Source organism: Arachis duranensis, chromosome 7 (genome assembly GCF_000817695.3).
Source record: "Arachis duranensis cultivar V14167 chromosome 7, aradu.V14167.gnm2.J7QH, whole genome shotgun sequence".
NCBI classification, from domain to species: domain Eukaryota; kingdom Viridiplantae; phylum Streptophyta; class Magnoliopsida; order Fabales; family Fabaceae; genus Arachis; species Arachis duranensis.
This window is the reverse complement of record NC_029778.3, coordinates 49,248,516-49,272,086: the sequence shown is the minus strand read 5'-3', so window position 1 is coordinate 49,272,086 and position 23,571 is coordinate 49,248,516. Positions and strand designations below refer to the sequence as shown.

Genomic DNA, 23,571 nt, shown 5'->3' with positions numbered 1-23,571 from the left:
TTTGTCATTTTAAAACAAATCTTTGAATGAAAGTATTAAACCAAATGAGAATATTAAGCATACCTAGTCATCATCAAGATTATTAATTGATGCCGCCATAGAACAAGCACCATCATTAGAGGAAAATATATCTGCCAAGGGAATTAAATTAATTATCAAGTCTATATTCAACAACTTTTAATTGGTAACTAATACCTAAATTCTAAAATAGAAAGATAACAAAAACAAAAATAAGATAAAATGACAAGAAATATGAAATAAATTTTATACCTTGATAAACTTGTTGAAGAACTTCACCATCATCATCTAAAGCAGAGAAAAGATCTTCCTTAAGCCAATCTCCTGTGCAGACTAAGGCTTCTACCATTCTAGGTGTTAAGGAACTGCGGTATAGATCGAGGACTCTTCCTCCAGTACTAAATGCAGACTCCGAAGCTACCATAGAAACAGGTATAGCCAATACCTCACGAGCCATATTTCCAAGAATTGGAAATCAGGTTGAGTTGACCTTCCACCAGTTTAGTATATCAAACTTATGAGAGTATGGCTCGCATTCTTCTTGTAAATATCTATCAAGTTCAGATCTTGTATTTGTTCTGTGACCGGTTGCTTGCAGAAAAAAGCCCATGCCATGAAGATCGGTATTAATGTTGTTGGCTTGAACATCTTGCGTATCAGCTTCACTTGCTTCCTCAGAACTTTGGTATTGCTGATAAAGTAACTTTATGCACTTGGACAACTTTGACTTCAATTCGCCTCCTTTTTCTTCTCCAAAGAAGTAATGCAAGAAATAATTGACATACTCAATCTTTTGCATTGGATTAAGTACGATAGCAATCAATAACAACATATTCACCGAATCAGGATTGTCCCAATACTTCTCATACTTAACCCTCATCCTTTCTGCCATTGACATAGTACTAAAATCAACAGAATCACAAGAATGATGAATAAATCATCCAATTGCAAATACTTCCTTCATATACATAACACTGGTAACATATAAGGTACCAGAAACACGTATAGTGGCATCACTGAACACTCGCAAAAATGGTACAATGGACTCAGCATACTCCCAGTCTGAATCAAAAGGAACACCTCTCCCTTTTCCTCCATTCATCTCTCCTATATAGGTATTATCTTTCAAAGCAAGCAACTCAAATGCTTTGCGATGCTTCAAAGCTACCTCTAACATTTGATAGGTAGAATTCCACCTAGTCTCAACATCCATGCAAGGCAAGTCTTTATATTGGATTTTTTCTTGTTCAACACACTTTTGAAACCTACTAGCTCTAGATGGAGAAGATCTAACATACTTTACTGCACTACGAATCCTCAAGACTGATTCATCAATCTCTTTCAACCCCTCTTTTACAATTAAGTTTATAATATGTGCACAACACCTCATATGAATAAATTCACCATTCAAAATAATGCTATTCCAAGAATTCAATCGCTGCTTCAGATATTTAATTGCAACATCGTTAGAGGAGGCATTATCAACTGTCACACTAAAGACCCGATTCAAATTCCAATTATTTAAACAAGATTCAATTGTTGCTCCTATAACCTCTCCTGAATGACTTGTCACTTGACAAAAATTAAGTATTTTTTTATGTAATTTCCAATCCAAATCAACAAAGTGTGCTGTCAAACTCATATAAGTAAAATTTTGAATTGAAGTCCAAGTGTCAGTGGTTAGACATACTCTACCACAATTTGCCGAAAGAAAATCTTGCAACTTCATCTTCTCTTCAGCATAAAGAGCTCCAATGTCACGTGCTAATGTAGTCCGTGAAGGAACTTTGAATCTTGCTTGTAGAGCATGCACAAATTTTCGGAATTTTGGGCTTTCAATGAAGCGAAATGGTAGCTCTTCCCCAATAAACATTTCCACAAGTGCCCTTCGAGCCTCCTCTTGGTCAAATTTGGAAGCACTGGGTGAATTTAAAACACCACGCTCATCTATAGTCGGTGTGGTCGTTGTTTTTCTTCTTTTGTTCGAATCATTATTAGGATTTTGCTTGCATCTTCTCAAATGACCACCCATTGAGCTGGTTCCATTCCCATATTGTATTAAGCTACCACAATATTTGCATTTAGCCTTCTTCTCGGTAGCATTCTCTACATCAAAATGATCCCAGACAGCTGACCGATTCTTACGAACACCTGACGGTGGAGAAGATGGTTGAATGCTAGCGGACATCCCTGCTGCTTCAATATTACTGTTTTCAGTCATCTTGCTCTGCATATAAAGCAAGGTGTACATAACTCAAAATTTGGTGCCAAACATGCTAAAATTAACACAAACTAATCCAAAGAAACAGCAGCCAATAAAACTTCAGCATGATTCATAAACTACTAATTCAAAAAAAACGATAAAAAATTATTCTTGTTTGTCCCTCATTTATCTGGTCCTGCTTTATCCCAATCAACCAATAACCTCAACTAAAATGGGTCCATAATAATGCTCAATTTCTCCTTGGATTTTACCTATACGATAATTGAATGTCTTGTTCAGCACATAAATAATTTTACTTTCTTCAAAAAATTTAACACATAATAAAGACAAGAGAGTAAATGTGTGTGAATATGATGTATTACTCTCTGGTCAGTGGTCATAGAATGGAGAACTTGCTAATGTCCTCAAAGTCATGACAGGTGCCAGCAATCCATGCCCTCCTAAATAGTTACACAATAGAAAAGTAGCAAACTCTTTGCCTGAATCTAAATATATCCCTCCAACTTCATTTCATTTTCACTTATCGCGCATTAACAATATCTTCTTAGCCTTCACCCCTACATGTCTCAAAATAATGGCAATCTACCTCTTTCGGGATACATACTGCATCAAACCATAACCTTAGTCTCTAAAAAGCTTCATCCTTAATAACATACAGTCTATAAACTTGTTCTTCAACTCTATACTATCTTGTGTTAAGGCAACTACTCCAAATGGGTTGCTGTGTCAGCAGTAACAACAAACCTTCAACAAGAATTTTGGAATTTTGGAATTTTGACTAATCATATCCTACTATCTGCACCTGCCTGCACTAACCAATACAGAGAGACAAAACACAACCAGTTTTGGAATTGTTTAAGGCACTGTGCAGATGAGACAAGCTCTGTTGAAGAAATCATGACCACCATAAAGCCACTTTTTCAGAGGAATCAGATTATATAACTTATTGTTATTGTTATAAATCATAATATCATTTATGCTACATTCTACTGAATTTGAATCCAATATAAAAGGTGAGTTGTTACCAAATCTCACCTTATTAGTAATGATGAATGAATTTATAATAGTGAATTGAAATATAGGTTTTGGTGTGTTGGGAAATGAATCTATAAGAATGAATTGAAATATAAAAGCAATCATATTTCTACTGTCATAGAAGTTTAATATTTTATTTTCTAAGAGCAATCATCTCATATAAAAATATGCATATGCCAAATCATAGTTATTTTAAACATGAAAAGATCCAACTCCAACAAAGGAACCCACACTTATAACACTTGAATTTCTTCGTTTGTTTGTTTCAATGAAAAAATGTGTTAGGCCAAAATCCACTCTGTTGATTAGCATCTCCAAATACATGTGGCTGATCCACATTAGCACCACTCATCAAATTGAAAAACCAATTTTCTTTATAACATTAGCATTCAATCATCACAATATAAAATCACATATTCAGAAGATCAATTAAACATTCGCCACAACATAATCAAGCACAAATCCAGCAATACAAACTCAACCAATACAGCTTCATAATTTCAGTTTATATATCATATGATTGAGCTTCTAACTACCCTAACCCTTATTCTTAGTAGCTAATTTCTCTTAGTATAATTCTCTTGGTCTTAAATCACAAAGAACCTGGAAATTAATCAAACTTAATAAAATAAAATGGAAAATGGACAAAAACCTGGAACAGAAAACTAGAACAGGGGCTACTACTTGTTCTGCTTGTGCTGGAACTGCTTGTTCTGCTTGTGCTGGAACTAGATTCAAATATGTCTCACACTATGACAGAAATTGTAGAGTTGATTGATAAGCTTGATACAATGAGTCAGCGACGGTGAAGAATTGAAGATGACGGCGGAGACGACCAAAGGCAGAAGAAGAGAAACAGAGCTGAGACCCGTTCAACGTTGAATGAGACGGTGCCGGTGCCAGTTGCCTGCTCCGGTGCCGGCTGCGGTGGAGAGTGGAGACTCCCCGGTCGAAGGAGAAGAAGCGAAGGAGTAGAAGAGGAGAGTTCACCGAATCAGAAATCCGAAATTAGGGCTTGTTCTGCTTGTGCTGGAACTAGATTCAGATATGTCCCACACTATGACAGAAATTGTAGAGTTGATTGATAAGCTTGATACAATGAGTCAACGACGGTGAAGAACTGAAGATGACGGCGGAGAAGACCAAAGGCAGAAAAAGAGAAACAGAGCTGAGACCCGTTCAACGTTGAATGAGACGGTGCCAGTTTCCTGCTTCGGTGCCGGCTGCGGTGGAGAGTGGAGACTCCCCGGTCGAAGGAGAAGAAGCGAAGGAGTAGAAGAGGAGAGTTCACCGAATCAGAAATCCGAAATTAGGGTTTTTTTAATATTTGGATCTTAATGTGGATCTGGATCTGGATCCGGATTTAAAACCATTTAAATAGATTGGATCAAAAACCAAATTATAAAATAAATATAATTTGGTTTGGATTTTTTTTGGTTTAAAACTGGTTTTTTTTTAAATGGTTTGATTTGGATTTGGATTAAAATCCAAAATTTGGATTTTTTTGCCCACCCCTAGTGTGAGGTTCCCCTTCGAACCTTGGTTGCTTCACTTGGTGCCAATTTCCTCTTACGCGCTCCTTTGGTTCCCTTGTGCGCGCTGTGCTTTTCTTTGTTGGGAGCCCGGAAACGTTGTAAAAGTGAACGTAGTTCTCAATTGTTCGAGCGCTCCTTGGCTTCTTTGGCTCCCTTTGTTGAGCGCTCCGTTGGAATCTTCAACGCTGGGCTTCCTTTGCTTTAATTGAATGCTTGCTTTGTTGGCATTACTAATACTACATGCATGCTTTCATGGCTTTAATTAATGTATGCTTTCATTAACTATAATTAACAATAATGCCAAGCGTTCATTCATTGGCATTAGGAATTAAATGTTTCATGCATACTATATAAAATATATAAGAAATTTTAGTATATATTCGATATTCTATTTATATATAATATATTTGATATGAATATAGAAAGAATAAAGAAAAAATAGAATTGTCGAGAACCCTTTAAATCAAGTAGTAATGTCATGATTCAAGCGGTTCTCATAAACAACAAACATATTTACATATAATTAATTCCTTCATTAACACCTTAGCAAATGGCATTAATAATATTACATGCATACTTTCATCACTTTATTAGTAATGCCAAGTAATGTAGCGTTCCTTCATTCTTAATTGGCATTGATAAATAACATTTCATGCATGCATTCATTTACTTTAAATAATGCCAATGCATTAACATTAAAGCCAATGCAAGCATGTAATACATTATCAAATGCCAAATGGCATAATTAAAGCTTAGTAATGCATTCCGTAAAGCTTTATATTGCTTAGTAATTGCCAATTGCCAATTGGCATAATTAAAGCTTTATATTACTTAGTAATGCATTACTTTGCCAATGCATGCATGCTTTAATTTTTCAATAATAAATTCATGCATAAGGCATTAACGAAGATGCCACGGCTTCATGGTCATGCCCCAAAGCTTGCTCAATCTTTAAAGTGTGTCTAAAATTTCTCTTTTCTTTTTTTTAGCTTATTTTGTGCTTTTTTTTTTATTTATTTCCTACAAAATTTATAAAATCAAAAGATTAAGGAAATATACCATTTAATTACAAAAGAATGCAATATTTAAACACTAACCATCAATTTCTTGTATGAAAAAACATAAAAAAATATGACATGATGACATGTCATTAGGTTGGTACTCCTTTTTCCTTGGCTCTTTGTCTTTGTCCCGGGAGGGGTAGGAGAACCCAGTTTTGGAAGTTTCCCCTAGTCGGGAGTTTTCTTCTATGTCGATGTACTTATCTGCTCGTTTTTGTACTTCGTTCTAGGATGTGGGGGTGCTTCTTAGAGATGGATTGGCTAAAGGGCCCTTCTCGTAGGCTATTGATAAGTCCCATGATAGCCGCTTCTGTAGGGAGATTCTGTATGTCGAGACATGCTTTATTCAATCTTTCCATGTAGTTTCGGAGGCTTTCCGGATCTCCTTGCTTGATCCCTAGTAGACTTGGAGCGTGTTTGGCTTTATCTTTTTGAATGGAGAACCTGACTAGGAACTTTTTAGCGAGGTCATCAAAGCTTGTGATTGACCTTGGGGGTAGGCTGTCAAACCACTTTATATCCGTTTTGGTGAGAGTAGTCGGGAAGGCCTTACAGCGAGTTGCGTCCGAGGCGTCTATAAGATACATCCGACTCCTAAAGTTGCTAAGACGATGGCTTGGAACGGATGTTCCATCGTATGGGGTCATGTCAGAGGATTTAAAGTCCTTTGGGACTTTAGCCTTCATGATTTCTTTTGTGAATAGGTCTTGTTCTCTACGGGGGCTGGCTTCACGGTTGGATCGAGTAGTCTTGGCCTTGAGGTCGGCTTTGAGTTTCTAGAGTTTGTCTTCCAACTCTCTGTGCCGTCTTGTTTCTTTTCGCAGGTCTCGCTCGGCTTCCCGTTGTCATTTGGCTTTTCGTTCGAGCTGTTTGAGGCGATCTTGTTGCTCACGGATGGCATCTAGAATCTCCATGCTTTGAGGCTGCTTGTCTCCCTTGGAGTGGTGCGCTTCTTTTAGTGATAGTGGTGCGACATCCGTGTTTTTCATTGGTATACCGTCTTCCAAGCTGGAAGTGTGGTCATTGTTAGGAGGGTTGTTTGCCACGATTATGGGATGATTGGGAGGGCCTCGGCAACGGCACCAACATTCGGAGGGTTACCTAAAACGTAGAGATCGATCTCGGACGAGATCTTTCGGTTTGGTCAAGCCTACTGGGTCCGACTTGTGGGAGCCTGAGGTACTGCTGGTCTTTGATCATCGGGGGGTGGTGGTACCTACAAGAGACTCCGATGCTTAAGTCAGTACAGGCTTTAGGCAGGTTTTTCGTAGAATTGGAGTATGAGTTATACCTGGGTGTTCCAGTGTATTTATAGTGGTACTGGGCGACCTCCCTTTGAGATAAGTTTGTTATCTTATCTTATATCTTGTAGGTGAGATCGTATCTTTTTGTGAACTGCTTTCTGGTAGGCGGCGGTCCTCCTATTTTGGGCCTCTTTGGGCCTCTTTAGGAGTCTTCCAAGCTCTTTATGAAGAGGTTGATATTTGGACCAACCTTTCATGAGGTCGGTTCTTTCGTCTGCGGTCAACCCGGCTCTTTAACTCGGGCCGGGGTATGAACAACCAGTTTCTCCATTTCACTTTTCTCCGAAGTTCCTAGCAATTCAGTAGTACGATCAATACAAAGCATCCTAGTCGCAATCACCTGAACAAATATATATATAAGTAATAGCAAAAAACAATAAGACAAGAGATACTTCTTACCTGCAGATACCGTCCAATAACTTCCTTACCCAAGTCCTCCAGTAGTGTATGTCGCTTGGATACTATGCGACCTTATCAGATAGAGCAGCAAATGAAAATTGATCACTCTAGATAGATTCCCCACTAGCACCACCCACAAGGCCATGACGACGTATCTATTTCTTCAACTCTCCCCTCACACTAGAACTAACGACCAAGTTGGCAGTAGACAAAATTTTCAAAGAGTTTTCAGACTCAACCCTCTTTCTTTTTTTTTTCTCCTTAAGGATGCGCACTAGACTGCGTAAGTTCCACCGCAACATTCCTCTCGTTCTATTGGCTGAAACTCTTTACCATCCTTCTTTTGATCAAAGAAACTCCTTATGCGAGCTGAGGACAAACTCGGAACTTTTCCACCTGCAAACTACACAAAACAGCAATTAGAACTGAGATTATCGAATAAGTCAAAAATTCAAAACAATTTTTTTCCTACCTATATAATTTCTTAAACCATCTTCATTCACTTCAAATTTCAACAAATCATATATTGACAGTAATTTTTCCACGGAAAAACCTTCAATTAAATAATTCAGCATCAGATTCTCATCTTTAGACCTAACCATTGCATCCAAAATCTGCATCGGCTCAGGACACCAATACAAAGAAAAACGCTCTACCTGCTCATCATCCAGGAAAAATGGATAGTCAGACTCACAAGACCGAACATTAACAAATATTTCCTTGAAATTTTTAAATGGTGACTTATACAAAATAAATAACAAACAACCAGGATAACTACTCAAGTTTATCCAAAGCCCTTTACGGACTCCTTTAGACTGAAATAGAGAAAAGAAAACAACCAGGGAAGGCGGAGTTTCGTGAAAATCCATCAGGCACTCAAGCGCATGAAGAAAAGCCTAAAAATTTAGGTGGAGTTGCGAAAGAGAACAGTTCAACTGTGTCAGTACTTTACATTCAAACCCTATGAAAGAAAACCTCATGTTAAGCTTTGTAAGCACACATGCATACATATAAAAATAAGCCCAATCACCTCTTCTCTCACAAACCCTTTCTTCCCCATTACAAGGAAGAAACTCAACAGAAGTAACACACCCCCCACAAACCCAACTCACTAAGCAAAGTTCTGCTAAGGGTTTGGCATTTTGATAAAGGGACGCACGACATTTGACATTCGCATGAACCCATTCATACAAATCATCCTTTATTTCCACAACTTTCTTTTTTGCCTTTTTCATTTTTGCGACAAAATTCAGAAAACACTGGAAGAATAAGAAACTGATCATTTGAAGTTCATCTTTTCATCCTTTTTTGATGGATAGCAAGTAAGCAGTAACATTCCCAATACTTACCCAAACAGAAACTTTAGAGATACCAAAACCACTATCACACGACTTAAGTTATCCACCATTATTAGCCATTAGATGGAGCAACTATTTATTTCCCACAAAAACATTTAATGGCTAAAATTTCCTCAATTTAACCAACCGCTAACATTTACTACAGCACGAAACCACGCGCACATTTTCAAACAACTTTATTAGTAATTAATATTTTTACAGATATAAGCTTGACTATTCATATGCTCAGTAGCAGGCTGACCTTGGGGGCTCAGATCCTAGCACGATTTTTTTATATAACAGTATAACGTCAGAAATGTAGGCAAAAGCTCAACTTGCTACTGACAATAGCAAATCAAGTTTGGGGATTGTGATCTGTACTCAATAATCTCAGAAGCACGACGTTATACCTTGGAACTGACTAGTCAACACTTAAACCAACTAATTCAAAATACAAAATCTTTTTTACACCTCTATAGCTGCCACGCGAATCTCGGCTTACAAAAAAAAGAAAATGGTTAACGTTGCCTGATGATAAATAGGAGCACAGGCGAGCTATAGAAGCCATTGTGAAAAATACAGCAGAAAGAGAGCATTCCGTTTTTAAGTTTTAGTACTTTGAGATTATACGTTGACTTAAGCGTTGAAGTCCTTTTTCAGGTTCTCCACATTGCTCGGACTGATGAGGAATCAGCAGCACAACACACTAAGCAAGGACTTTGCCGACGTTCTTCTCGTTGTGGACGAGCTATATCTCGGAATCCAGTTCTAGACAAGAACAGATATGAAACATAGATGTGCACTTGACTTAACATTATGAATTACATTATTCTATTGTATTTTCAGGATAGTACTCTCAGAATTATACATAATGATACACTGAATTGTAGATTTGTGACAAACTGAGTTCTAACTTATCAAATGCCTCAATGATGAGAAATAGAAACGGAATCCAGGAATCAAGAAACAAGCAATGAGAATAGACTGGACTAAGAATTGTATATAATTTATGCAGCAGCTGTAATGCACTGGATTGCTTGTTTGCATATGCCAGTCATTGTGGCTTCAGGTCCATAAACCTGCAAAGATACCATTAATAGATCAGAGAAGATTCGTCCGAACAAGTTTTCTGATCAGCATAAAAAACACATGGAGGATAAAATAGTTTCTCAAGATTTAAAACTTACAAACTTGTCTCTTATCGAACATATTAGTCCTCTCATTCATATTAGGTGGAGTCTATGCTATTTATGGCTACAGTAATTATGGTAATTAAATAATTTTTAACAGCACTTAAAATTAATTTTTTTTTTTTTTACATTTAGATGTCATTTGCTTTTCAAATTAAAAAGCTTTGAATAGTTACTGTAACTACCATAACACGCATTAGTGTTTTTGGTTAGGATGAAATGAGGATTTATTCTAGAATTAGTGAAGATGTTCAGGTATATAACCTCAATGGGGATGCCGAGCTCCTCCCCAAGTGCGCGCATTTTCGCTAAACCTTTCTGGTAATTAGGACCTCCTCTCCTCACATATATGTGCATCTTTGCTTCTCTTAGCTTTTGCTCCTGTTTTTCGCAACAATTCGCTGGAAAATCAGTTAACTTTTGCCACAAGTTATTATATTAGAATCAGAGAAAAGCTCAACAATCCATAGGGTTACCTTCTCCTTTAGAGCTCGAATTATGCCGCTAAATGTGGCAGCAACATCTGTGAAGTTGGCTATTCCGCCGCCTATTACAAGGGCACGCTTTTCGCCATCAGGATTTGAAGTTGCACACTGCGGTATTAAGTTCAGACTTTAGCATGCATTTTGATAAAATATATATATATATATATATCTGTGAAAATTGTAAAATGATTTAAGTACCAAACAAGAATAGTATTAAGATTAATTACATCAATTACAACTCTGGCATACTGCAAGATCTCATCTTTAAGCAGTTGATTTTCTTGCTTGCTTGATATTCGAAGAATATATATAACAATTAATTGGAGAGTAAACTATCATTGTGTCGATTTTGGACAAAATGCAGTTAGAAAGGAAGAAATAAAATTTTGGTCCAGAAAAAATATCTCATTTGAAAGATAAACAAATAAAAAGATGAACAAACCGTGTCGGCATAGATGACACTAGCTCCTCCCCCAGCTACCATTGTCCAGATTCGGCCCTTTGGATTCAAAACTGTGAACTTCAAAGATGCACTTGTCTGGCATCAGAGAAATAAGCAAACAAAAATCTTTTTAGAGTAAACATTTATAGGCCCTGCCCCATGATATTGTTGGAAGCAAGATTATTATTGATTCTTGATTAGTACCAATCAAGGAATTCAATTAATCCTGGAGATCCATATACAGATCAGATGCGATGGATAAGATTGTAGATAATAAGATTTGAAGTATATGCCTTCACCTTTTCATCTAATCCATGAATAAAAGACTCAGTAGTACTCATAATCCTTCCAAATGGCATTGGAAATTCAACGTTCCCCCATCTGCAAATAACAAGAACAAGCAGATATATTGGTTCAACTTTTAAATATGAACTAGAGATAGGGGAGAAATTATTGCATGGTTCTAAGAACCAGATTGATCCGGTTAACCAGGTGTCAGTTATCAAACAGATTTAATTTAAGATAAAAATCACTTGGTAATAAATCGGTTAAAATTAAAAAAATCGGTTAATTTGTTAAACTGAAACAGTTTTTTAGTCGTTAACCAGTTTAAAATAATACAACAACAAAGACTTGTCCCACTAGGTGGTGTCGGCTACATAACTCAAACGACGCCACTGTACTCTATCATGTATCATATATGCAGAGAGACCGTTTACATGTAGATCTCGTTTGACCACCTCATGGATGGTCTTCTTAGGTCTTCCTCTGCCTTTCGCCCCTTATCCATCTTCCATCTCATCCATCCTCCTAACTGGGTGTTCTATCGGTCTTCTTCTCATATGTCCAAACCACTTGAGACGCGATTCAACCATCTTTTCCACAATGGGTGCTACTCCAATTCTTTCCCTTATATTTTCGTTCCTTATTTTATCCAATCGCGTATGACCACTCATCCATCTCAACATCTTCATCTCTGCCACACTCAGCTTATCTTCGTGCTCCCCTTTGGCCGTCCAACACTCATTTAACACTACATTCGGGTACTGATGTACCGGCTCTTGCTCATTTGACATTGTACTCGAGCCATACAGCGCGTTGCTTCCGGACAACGACCTAGTTTTAGCCCGTTCGACTATATTTTTATGTTGGTTGTCGAAGACCTAACACAACCCTCCTCCTTTATCCGGGCTTGGGACTGGCAATGTACCGCAAAGTGTAACATAGGCAAAGTTAACCAGTTTAAAATAATAAATTATAAAAAAATATTATATATTTTATACATAAATATATCACTTTATTATATTCAGTTTATCTTTAGTTGAACTTTTAAACTTTTGGTTCAATTGCCGATTGGATTGTTAGAACCCTAAATTAATGCATAATATTTAGGTGGATTGTGCTCGATCCATGGATATACTGACATTTCTAATAAAACTAGCGGTGAACGCGGATCGGATTGAATCGGATATGGACAAAATTTCGATCCGATCTGCACTAAAATCATCGGATCAGATCGGATCCAATATCCGCAGTTTTTAAGATTGGATTCGATTCGATCCGATCCGCATAAAAAAATATCAATAAAATTTATTTTTTCTATTTTTTTAAATATGTTTACTCTTAAAATAATATTAAACGTATTTTTTTAAATAATAAATTAAAATAATACAACATATATGATAATTATTAGTTGAAATAAAACATAAAAAGAATATTTACTTATTTATTTTTTTATTTTTGCGGATATGCGGATATGCGGATACCAACACAAAATCCACAATCCAATCCGATTAGTGTGCGGATCCGATCCGAAAGCCTTGCGAATCGAATCCATATCCGCAATTTTTGGATCGGATTCGGATAAATACTGCGAATATGCGGATCGGATCCGATCCATGAACACCCCTAAATAAAACTGTGGTTTTTTTCTTATCCTAAAATAAAACGATCATATGTCACTTTATCAAAGAATAATATAGGGTGCAATAATTTCTCTATTCGTCAAATAATAGTTGTTAATGTTTTTAGTGGGAAGTAATTAACCAACTTCTTGAAGTTCTTGAAAGCAGCAGTGTCATCTAACTCTCCTCTCATATCCAGAGGATAAGGATTTCCATTGACCAAAGTGAAAGGATTCATCTCTAAGAAAGTGAAGTCCAGATCTAACACAAGATGGAAAACAATATGTTAAAGACTAAAATCTTTAATCATTGTTGAACTTGTCTTCAAATTTCAAATGCTTATTGAGTGGTATTTAAGTAAGTAAATATGTATCTTGTAATATACCCTGAAATAGATTGAATATCACCTTGAGAAATTCCTCAATTTCTCCCTTAATCTGTAAACATGAATAAATAACTTTTTTAGTAGTAGATATTGTGAACCGAAAATAGTATAAAGTAAAGTGAATATACCTCCAAGGGTAGGGTTGCAACAAGAGGGGCAATATTCTCTGATGTAAGAGACACTCCTGTTGGAACAAATATAGTCTTAACCTGAAACACTTACTTTGTTAAATTAAAATTAATATATTCAATATGTAAATTATAATTTTTTTAAATGCAAGAAACAATAATAAAATACATATATAATTATTTGATCAACAGAAACATGATATACAAAAATAGATCTACTTATGCTAGTATATATAGTTCAACAAAAAAAAAATTAGTCAGTATATATATACTATATATCCATGTAGATAATGCCCTATTATAATAATCTGTTTATTCCGACATTCAAAGAAAATTTACTTATGTGAAACAATACTTTATGTTATTAAATATCAATAGCACACAATAAATTTGGTTAAAACTATATTTTTAGTATATTAAGTAGATATATTAAGTAGATAGATAAATAGATAGATAGATATTAAATAGATTAATCCATAAGTAAAAAATAAATAAATAAATAAAATCCTCATTTTTATCACCTTGTCCCAGTTCTCTTCAATTTCAATTCCTCCACACTCTGAAAAGCTTATGCTGTACCCAAGTCTCTCGGAGACAATGTTGAGGTAAAACTCTTCATTGTGTGGGATGAAAGGTTCAACAATAAAAGTTGTTATAGGTCCTTTGCATCCACCCATCTCAACCTACAATAAAAAAGTGGGAAATATAATCTGATGGGGAAAAAAATTACCACAAAACTTTACTTCCTACGCAATTTATCACTAACCTCTTAAAATATATAATTTAATTTCTCTGAAATATTTAATTGTGTTAAAAATATTTTTTTCTGTTTTTTTTTTCTAAATCATCCTTCAATTAATAGAGAATCGTGCTAATAAAACACTACGAAAAATATTAAAGTTTTTAAAATTAACTTGAAAAATATAAATTGAGGAGGTGAAATTGCAAATTAAATTTTTTTAAAGTTTAAAAAATACACTCAAATTGTACTAAATTTTAATTTATTTTACAGTAGAAATTCAAGTGCAGTTAATTTCATGTCTTTATACTAACCCGTTTTGGCTAATAATACAATGCTTTAACCATTAAAACATAATATTTAAATTTAAAAAGTGAGAATAAATTGCATTTTTCACTAGTTGGATTAATGACTTGTGGAGGACAGGGGAGATAAGAATTAATTAAGTACTTGTTTTCCAAGACGGTCTTTCACAAAAGAAGCAACTTGTGGCAAATCCAAATTTAAGGCCACCAAGCCACTTTTGCCACGCTTTCCAAACAGCATGTCAGGTTTCACAACCAACTTTGAAGATGAAAGCCAGGGTTCCTTCTCTGCCAACTCATTCAAATCCGTGTACTTTGTAACCTGATGAAATATAATTACACACAACAGACGAATGCATTATTATTGTATGGTGCATTGGTGCAGATCATTAATACGGAAGATGTAATCTTAGTCCTTGTGTGCTTCATATCTCTCAATGTCAAAGATATAATCAAGTTTCTTTAATTCGCTTAAAGTTTTTGAAATAAGTGATAGTATGACATAATATTAAAATATTATGATCTAAAAGAGACTCTTACATAAAAAAAAATATATTAAAAATAGTTATTTATATTTTTTTTTCTATTCACCTAATTTTTTAAGATAAATAATATTATGACATGCACCAACTAACAATATTATTTACAATACTAAAAGTCGACAATAACAAAGACCTATGTTTTATTAAAATTTAAAAATGCTATTTGTGCACTAAAATCAGTCACTCAAATCAACTATCAATATATTTATGTATAAATATATTGTGATTTCATTTATTTTCAATATATATTTTATAGTAGTAGCTAATTTTAGTGACTAATTTTAATGTACACCTAGTATAGTTCATTAAAATTTTACTATAAATTAGTTAATGATTTATATACTAAGCCAACAAAATAAATCCAGATTACTTGCTATCACGTTCTGGAACAAGAAATGTGTTTCAGATATTAGGTATCTTTGTTTTTATTCTAAAAAACATTATTTTATAATTTATTTTTTTCATATAAGTAAAAAAGTTCTAAAATTTATATTTTTATTTTTTGATAAATTTATACAAAAAATAGAAATTTTAGTTATTTTATAAAATTTATGTTAATATTTTAAATCTTTCAAAGTTGATTTTTGTCAATCCGTAAAAACTGAAATAAGTAAGCATAGATATGACAAAATAATTGACATAACATATTGACCTTAAACAAAAACAGGGTCTTATTGTTTTCCAAGACAACGGAAGCTAACAAAACTTCTAATGTAGCTTCAACTTGTTGATAAAGTATATTGGTATCACATACATAACAACAACAATAAAACCTTGGTCAAATGAAATCATTGCACATGATATAAAAAAGATTAGAGAAGTCAAGAAGTATATACGATGAGAAACGGTAAATCTCGTGTTATGGAGAAAAAATCCACTGAACAAATAGCGATGATTTTGCAAAATCAGTTATCTGATTTGCTGCAATTATGCCGGTCGAATCGCCACAAAATCAAATTTCGATCCCTAACAAGCAACACTTCTAAAACGGTTGGTATGTTGTTTTGCGGCAATTTAAAACCGCCGCTATTCGGCGTGTTTCTTGTAATGTATTAAAATCAACGAATGAAATTAAGTCACTAATAATTTATGAATAATTATAATTAAACTACAATAAAAAATTATATTATAATAAACTTCCAACATTGCTTACTTGTATAGATTTGATGGGCAACTCCTTGCCAGAGAGTCTCTTGAAGTGTTCCTTCAACAACCTCTTAGAGTCATACTCTCTGATCTTCTTTCGTGCCATTTTCGCTTCTCAAAATATGCAATAATTTACTTCAAGAAAAAACACAAAACAATTAAGATAAAAAAAAAAGTCAGCTTCGGGGACATGAGAATTCTAAGTCAAATCATGTTCTTATGAAATGACTTAGATCACATGCAACATAGCACTTGTTAGTTGTTAAACAATAATCAAGCATGAAAAATGGAACACGTTGAAAAGAGAGGTGATGAGTGTAATTACCGTGCGTTAAGAAAAGGGAATGGATCGAATGGGGAATAAAAGGGCAAGGAAGAAGTTAGATCCAATGCTGGGATTGGAGAAGTTGTGTGAAGTAGTTATATACTATACATGTATGTAGCAGCACGAGAAAAATGAGCAAAAGGAAGAGGAGCACGAGGGGTAGAAAAGGTATATTATAATATTGTGGTATTTATTACTATAATAATCACTCGTGCTTCTCACGGAATGATGAAACGGGCAATGTACAAATCAAACTCAAACTTTTTTTTTTTTAGTTTTGTTTATTTGTATTTTAACAAAAATCCTAAACTATAATATAGTTATCATAAATAAGATATATGATATTATAGATACTGATATATGACATAAATCTAAAATATATAAAAAATGAAATTATATAGAACTTAACACCTTTTAAAAGAAGCCTTATAACATGGAGATACAAAAATAAAATAAAAAATAATTTAAATAAGATAGTAATATTAAGATCAGTAAAAAAATTGATAAGCATTAATTATATGAATGTTAATTAATTGATCTCCTAAAAGCTAAGCTTTATTTTCGGATAGGTCCTAATGATGTGTGTGGTTCAAAGATTAAATTTTATTAATAGGAAGGTCTTTCTTAGGAATATAATGCCTAAGAATAGGATTACTTGGAATATAGGATACTTATGTTTGGTTATAAATTTTAATGTCTTGGAATGTTATGTAATAATTCTAGGAATGACTAAATTTTTGTTTGGTTGAGTTTAAATTTCTTGGTCATATTATGTAATATGTCAAAATTACCCTTACTCATTCAAATTAAAATATTGGTTCTAATTTTTTTAAATTTACTAAAATACCCTTAATATCAAATATGTTCAAATAAAATTATTATTGATTCTATTTCTTTTTAAATTTACTTAAATACCTCCAATATCAAATATGTTTAACTAAAATTATTATTGATTTTAATTTTTTTAAATTTACTTAAATACCCCGATATCAAATATGTTTAACTAAAATTATTATTAATTCTAATTTTTTTAAATTTACTAAAATACCCCTAATATCAAATATCTTTAGTTAAATTATTATTGATTCTAAATTTCACTTAATAACAATATGTTTAATTAAAATTATTATTTTTTTATATTTTAAATTTACAAAAATACTTCTATAAAAAATTTACTAAAATATCCTTAATAAAATATATTTAATTAAAATTATTATCAATTCTAATCTTTTCAAATTTACTAAAATATCCCTAATAACAAATATCTTTAATTAAAATTAACATTATCACAATTAAATTTACTAAAAAAGCATTACTATTATCCAAATGAAAGTTACAAAGAAGTCACAAAAGTAAAAAATTACTAACACTAATAAGCATACATGCACAACTCTTATACAAGAACACAAACACATCAACAAAATGAAATCAATATTACGATAGACAACTTCACACATAGAAAAATTATTTCAATTATTGAGCGTGATGTCTTCTCCTCCATTGGTTCCATATTTTTTGTGCAAGTTGATCTCTCCATCTACTCCAACATAGATTGGTTTATTTCATAAGATTCTTTTGGAGCCCAACTGTGGTCAAACTTCAACAAAAACAATTTTCAAATCTCCGTTCTTAGTTACAATCATCAGGCTTGTATCACATTGAATAGCAGCTCCATCCATGATTATTTTGCTAATCATCCTTAGCACCAAAATGCTCAGAAGAAACCATACGCCAAAATGATCTCCAACATGGTTAGAGAAAACTAACAACAATGACATAAGAGGAATGTAAGCAGGAGTGAGCTAACAACACGTGCAAATAACAAAGACCAGTAAAAAGATTTAACTATACAAGATGGATGGCCTCAGAGGTAGTGACAATTTAAGATTTCATCAGATACATATATCTGATAATACATGCAATAGAATACATTATTGGCCAAACCATTAGTAAGGTATCTGCATTAAGCAAAGGCCAAGTATAATTTGAAAATTGATTTAAAAGTTAAAACGATGGTTTATTCAATAGAGTAAAAACAATAACATACATATGTTGAAAAATAAAATAGATTTTAACATCAGGTTCATTGACAAATGAAAAATCAGCAGAAAATTAACACATTAGGGAACAAAATAAATAAACACACATTGCCATAACCATCTCCATAAGAAAATGAGTGATACACTGATAGCTACAAAGGATGCAATATAAAATCAAAATGCTTAATTCCTAAATGAAACAAATGGCTAATACGAAAAATATAATAACAGATTGTAAATTTTATATAAACGCATCAGAGAGATTCCCATTTTAGACTAAGTCATCACTCTCCTTCGAGTGCTGATGTCCCTGTCTATTTGTCATCATTTGCGAATAGAAAGAAATACTGAATTTGCAAGCTTAAACATGGATTTTTCACACACAATACCTCAAAGAAATAATTATAATTCAAGCAGAGAAATAATAAATGGAAAAAAAAAGAAAAAACTTGAACTTCAATTCTTCACACAAGTAGAATGCCAGTTTAAATTTTTAAAAATTCAATAACACAGAATATGCATTGCTAAATAGATTAAAAAAATAGAGCTTTCTATTCCGAAGGTGTGAAAAAAAAGGGAGAAAAACAAAATAGTGAAAGAAAAAGCGGGTGCCTCAAATCAAAATTGATATCATGGAATTAAATCTCGAAGTATATTAGGAATAATGTATTGTGGTTCAGATCTGAGCACTTACAAATCCGTGAAGCTGATACACTGGTGTAGATTCACTGTATTTTCCTCTAACCAACCCAATCTCGTTTCTCTGAACAAATGACAAAGTTCAAAAAATGACCAACCACTCAAATTCAGAAGCACTTTTAACAGTGACAATCAAGAACTAAAACCAAAGCAAATAAATTACCAAAAGCAAAGTAAGAAAAATAAACATTACTTGAAAATGCACACACACAAACACAGAGAGACAGAGACACATTATTACCAAATGGAGACATTTCAATGACACAAAAGCATTGACCTATGAAGTGAGAAATCATGGGAGACACCCATTTCAGAAAAACAAAAACTTTAAACAAAAAAAGGGGGGAATCAATGAACTTGTCGGTTAATCTATTTACTCTTGTACCCTTTCAAGACTTCACTCAATGAAGAGTATAACTATAAGAGAATCACCTTACATTTTCTTTTTTATCCAAAGTCAATCAACTAAAAGTTTAATGCATTGAAATTGATTGTAGTACCAAAATTTACATTTTTCCTTTTTGAATTCATTTTTTTATATATAAACTAACATTCAGATTTATCAAATCAAGAAAAAATAAATCAAAGTTCATTGTGGTTTAGAGAATTTTACATGCACATTAATGGTAATACAATAATGCTTGTTCACCTAGTCATCCTTCAATCTAATTCAAGACTTTATTCAAATCACTTGAACCAAAACATTAACTGCACATAGGAATCATACAAGAGTCATTCCACTCCCGAGTTACTATTAATAAGAAAGAAAAGAACCGGTGATCACATATCAAATTTAGTAATAGCAGTATAGAAATATCAATTCTCAACGAATACAATTACAACTGATCCTTGTTCCACTAAGTAAGTTGGCTAATTCAATTTTCAAACAGTCTAAAATATATCAACAAACAAGCAAAACAGAATAAATAAATTGAAGAAGCATCGGAGAAAAACTTAAAGGACTTCTTGTTATATGCCAAAATCTGTAAACATGCAGATTGAATAATTGAACAAACTTGTACTATCATACGAAACTGTAATAAATATCACCAGAACATACAAGTATACCAGAACATGCACACCAAAATACATTTTAAAACTAGAAAACTAGATCCCACAGATTCTGTAGCTGAAAATTAGATTGCCACCAAAACAACTTTACATTATTACTAGTATGTAAAATTCATCAAGACAACAGGATAAAGAAGCAGAGCAATGGTAATGCAAGCTTAGTAGTGCATTGTAGCATGGCTCATGAAGTACACAACACGAAAAGCCAAATTAAGACAAGATTAAGCATGTAAAAATATATTTTTGTCAGATTCAAGCCAAATTAAGCATGTAAAAATATGTCAAAAGCTTAAACTCTTTATTGAGGTAAATCATCAAACATGTTGTTTGCATGCAACATAATCACAAAGAGCGTATAAGAAATCAAGCAAAATAAAAAATAACTAATCACATTAGCAGTCTATTGCAGGAAATTAGTGTAATATGATGTAGAAAGCATAAAAAGAACCCAAATCTTAATGAGAGATTCAAAGAGAATTCTCAGAGATAAGTAATGCGAATATGGACTTGAAGAAGAGAAGGAAACCAGTCTTCCGTTTAGGTTAATGGTGGCGCCGGGTAGCTCCGATGGCGGTGGCGTTGGTGAAGCCTCCACTGATTTGGGAAAAAACTCAAACCTTAATATGAGATTCAAAGAAAATTCACAGAGCAGTGTGAACATGAATCAGAGAAAAGAAGGAGACGAATCTTCTGTTTAGAGTAACAGCAGTGCCGGTGCCGGTGCCGGCTCCGGTGGCGGTGGCGTTGGTGAAGCTCATTGATTTGGGGAAAAAACTGCTCTGCTAGGGTTTAGTTCTTTAGACAAAAACGAAAAAGAAGTGAAATATAGTATTAAATAATAGGGATAATTTAGTCTTTTTGTTTCATTATTTACATTCGATTCCCATTGGAATGAAAGATAACTAGGGGGAGATGGGAATTGAATTAGTGGTAATTCAATTCTAAGGAATAAAAGTTACCCTGGAATGTTTTTTTTAACCTTGAACCACACATAGGAATTTCATATTCCCATCTTAAAATTTCTGGGAATGTTCTATAGTTCCCCCAACCACACACACCCTAAAAGAAAAAAAGAAAAGAAAAGTATATAGGGTTAAGTATAATTTTGGTTTCTATGGTTTAAGTCGAAAATTTTTGTTTCTCAACCTTTTTTAATATAAAATCATCCCTAAAATTCAACGTGGCTTTAAAATTGTCCTTTATTCACTACCACTCCATCACTATCTCTTCATGAATCCAACAAAAAAATTCAACATTCAGCAACAACTTTAAATAAGCCAAAATCAAAACAACAATTCATCACCAAAACCATCATTATTAACAACAAATAAAAAAAATCATCATCGTAATATAGAACCGAATTTGGTGTAACTTCAACAGTGCTTTTGCATCTCACATAGATCTAGATGTATCCCAGAGTAATAAAGGTGCTTCCTTGCATTCTCAACTTGCCCCAACCTGTAATTCTATAATACAATTAGTGCAAACCTAACAACATCAACATCCTAACAAATAACAGCAATCACACCTTAAGAAAAGAGATGCCAAACAATGATGAGCCCTGCCATAATTAGGATCCAACCTCATGCCCTACCATGGTTTGAGGTTTGTTCCTAATGCGTTGGGTATCAAAATCAAAATCAAAGTTTTGGAGATTTGATATATATGAAAAGAAGTTTAACTAGGAGCTTTGAAAAAAAATTGAATAAAACAGAACTCGAAAGTCTCATCACACTCGAAATAGTTAAAAATAAAATGCGTAGATAATAGCGAAACCGACGAAACATAAGACATATGGAATAAGAGTTTCAAAACAGAAAAAACAATACATATTAACAAACTCCATATTCGACCTGCAAAACAAAGGCCGGTCAAAGCATATATACAATTATACAACCTAAAACATATCCAAAATATAAATCCTGTTTCTACGAAATTAACCTCTAAAAGGGACAAAATACAAGTTATACAAAGTGGAGAATATGTACATGTCTATATACTAAGTACAAACTATAGCTCTCCAAAATAAATCTTTGCTTGCATAAGAGTCTCCGACAATGCTCAACAAGGTGCCTCACATGCTGCATTTGAAAAACAATAGAATATGTATGGAATAAAAATCAGGGGTTCTCAGTATGGTAAAGGTGCCCGTATAGATAATATATAAAGTCCCGAGAAGCCAAAGACATTCCAACAGTTCATATCAAATCCTAGAGTTCTCACTAAGCCAGAAATAAGATGAGTATATCTAAGGATTCTAGTCTAACCCAGGTTTCTACATACCTCCTAATCACCAAGTGGAACAACCCTTAGCGTCACCTTCGCCAGCATAAGGGATCTCTCAGAAATAAACACAAACAAGACAAACAAGAAAAATACAGATATGGATAGTAGATACAGCAAATAGGTCAAGTAGCAGTTAATTACAGTTAAGTAAATAGGTAAGCCAAAACAAATGCATACTCAAACAAAACATACAAGTGCATATAATGCATGTCTGCCCTATGAGCGATGAGTCTTATCTGTCAGCTATACGGACAAACCTGATATATCCAGTAGTGAATCATGGACAGAAACACCATAACACAAAGCAAGTGGGACAAAGCCGTAACCCTTGCATCTTACTCGCATAACCCAAAGCAAGGGGGACAACCTCAACCCTTGTCTCTTACCCAGGTGGTGTTACAATTCTAGATATGGAGCAAGTGTGACAAAATCCAACCCTTGTATCTTTTCCGGTGTCTCGAACCTTTTAGCCGTAGCAAGTGAACAATGCTACTGCATCTTACCCGGTGATAGGGGTGTAAGTTACCGAACCAGACCAAAAAATACCACAAAATCAAACCAAAAATTACAACAACAGAATAAAAAACCGAAAAACCAATTTTTTTGTTTTTTTCGAATTAAACCGATCGGTTCGGTTTAATTTTTAGTTGGCTTGGTAGAAACCGAACCAAACCAAACCAAACCGAACCGAGGAAGATGCTCCATAGTGGTTCTTTTTACTGGTTTACCCTTAGTTAACATAGGAATAAAACCCTAAATCATACACCCTTTCACTCATGCAGCCTGAGTTGTCATACAGACACCCACTCACCCACAGCTCACTTCCATTTTCCATTCTTTCTCCTCTATGGGCCATGCTTGAGAGAATGAGATCCAGAGAGCATCATCCATAATCAAGGAAGTCCTCCATCGTGGTTTGAAGCCATCGCTAGTCATCCGTTCATCTTCGTTGCAGACTCGCAGACGTAGCAA

The 23,571-nt window shown here is 33.9% G+C and overlaps 2 protein-coding genes and 1 non-coding gene across 3 annotated transcripts; all 3 read right to left on the bottom strand.

Annotated features, from left to right (window-relative positions):
* Positions 1–955: 955 nt before the first annotated feature.
* Positions 956–8,811, bottom strand: LOC107458817 (zinc finger BED domain-containing protein RICESLEEPER 2-like). The gene is made up of 6 exons (XM_052251583.1): positions 8,680–8,811; positions 8,080–8,232; positions 7,910–7,979; positions 7,577–7,647; positions 7,437–7,517; positions 956–2,245 (listed from the first exon to the last, which is right to left on the bottom strand). Exons 1-6 carry the CDS (start codon positions 8,809–8,811, stop codon positions 956–958), a joined length of 1,797 nt encoding a protein of 598 aa, XP_052107543.1.
* A 905-nt stretch (positions 8,812–9,716) lies between these two features.
* On the bottom strand, positions 9,717–16,596 carry LOC107458809 (ATP-citrate synthase alpha chain protein 1). The gene is made up of 13 exons (XM_016077017.3): positions 16,505–16,596; positions 16,187–16,314; positions 14,637–14,813; positions 13,969–14,130; positions 13,448–13,528; positions 13,320–13,371; positions 13,081–13,195; positions 11,330–11,411; positions 11,011–11,126; positions 10,816–10,876; positions 10,580–10,696; positions 10,368–10,484; positions 9,717–9,992 (listed from the first exon to the last, which is right to left on the bottom strand). The coding sequence occupies exons 2-13, from the start codon at positions 16,283–16,285 to the stop codon at positions 9,921–9,923; spliced, it is 1,251 nt and encodes a 416-aa protein (XP_015932503.1). The 5' UTR covers positions 16,286–16,314; positions 16,505–16,596; the 3' UTR covers positions 9,717–9,920.
* A 2,195-nt stretch (positions 16,597–18,791) lies between these two features.
* LOC127741017 (small nucleolar RNA R44/J54/Z268 family) lies at positions 18,792–18,878 on the bottom strand. Its single transcript, XR_008001872.1, has one exon. It is a non-coding gene; the product is annotated as a small nucleolar RNA R44/J54/Z268 family (small nucleolar RNA).
* Positions 18,879–23,571: the final 4,693 nt, after the last annotated feature.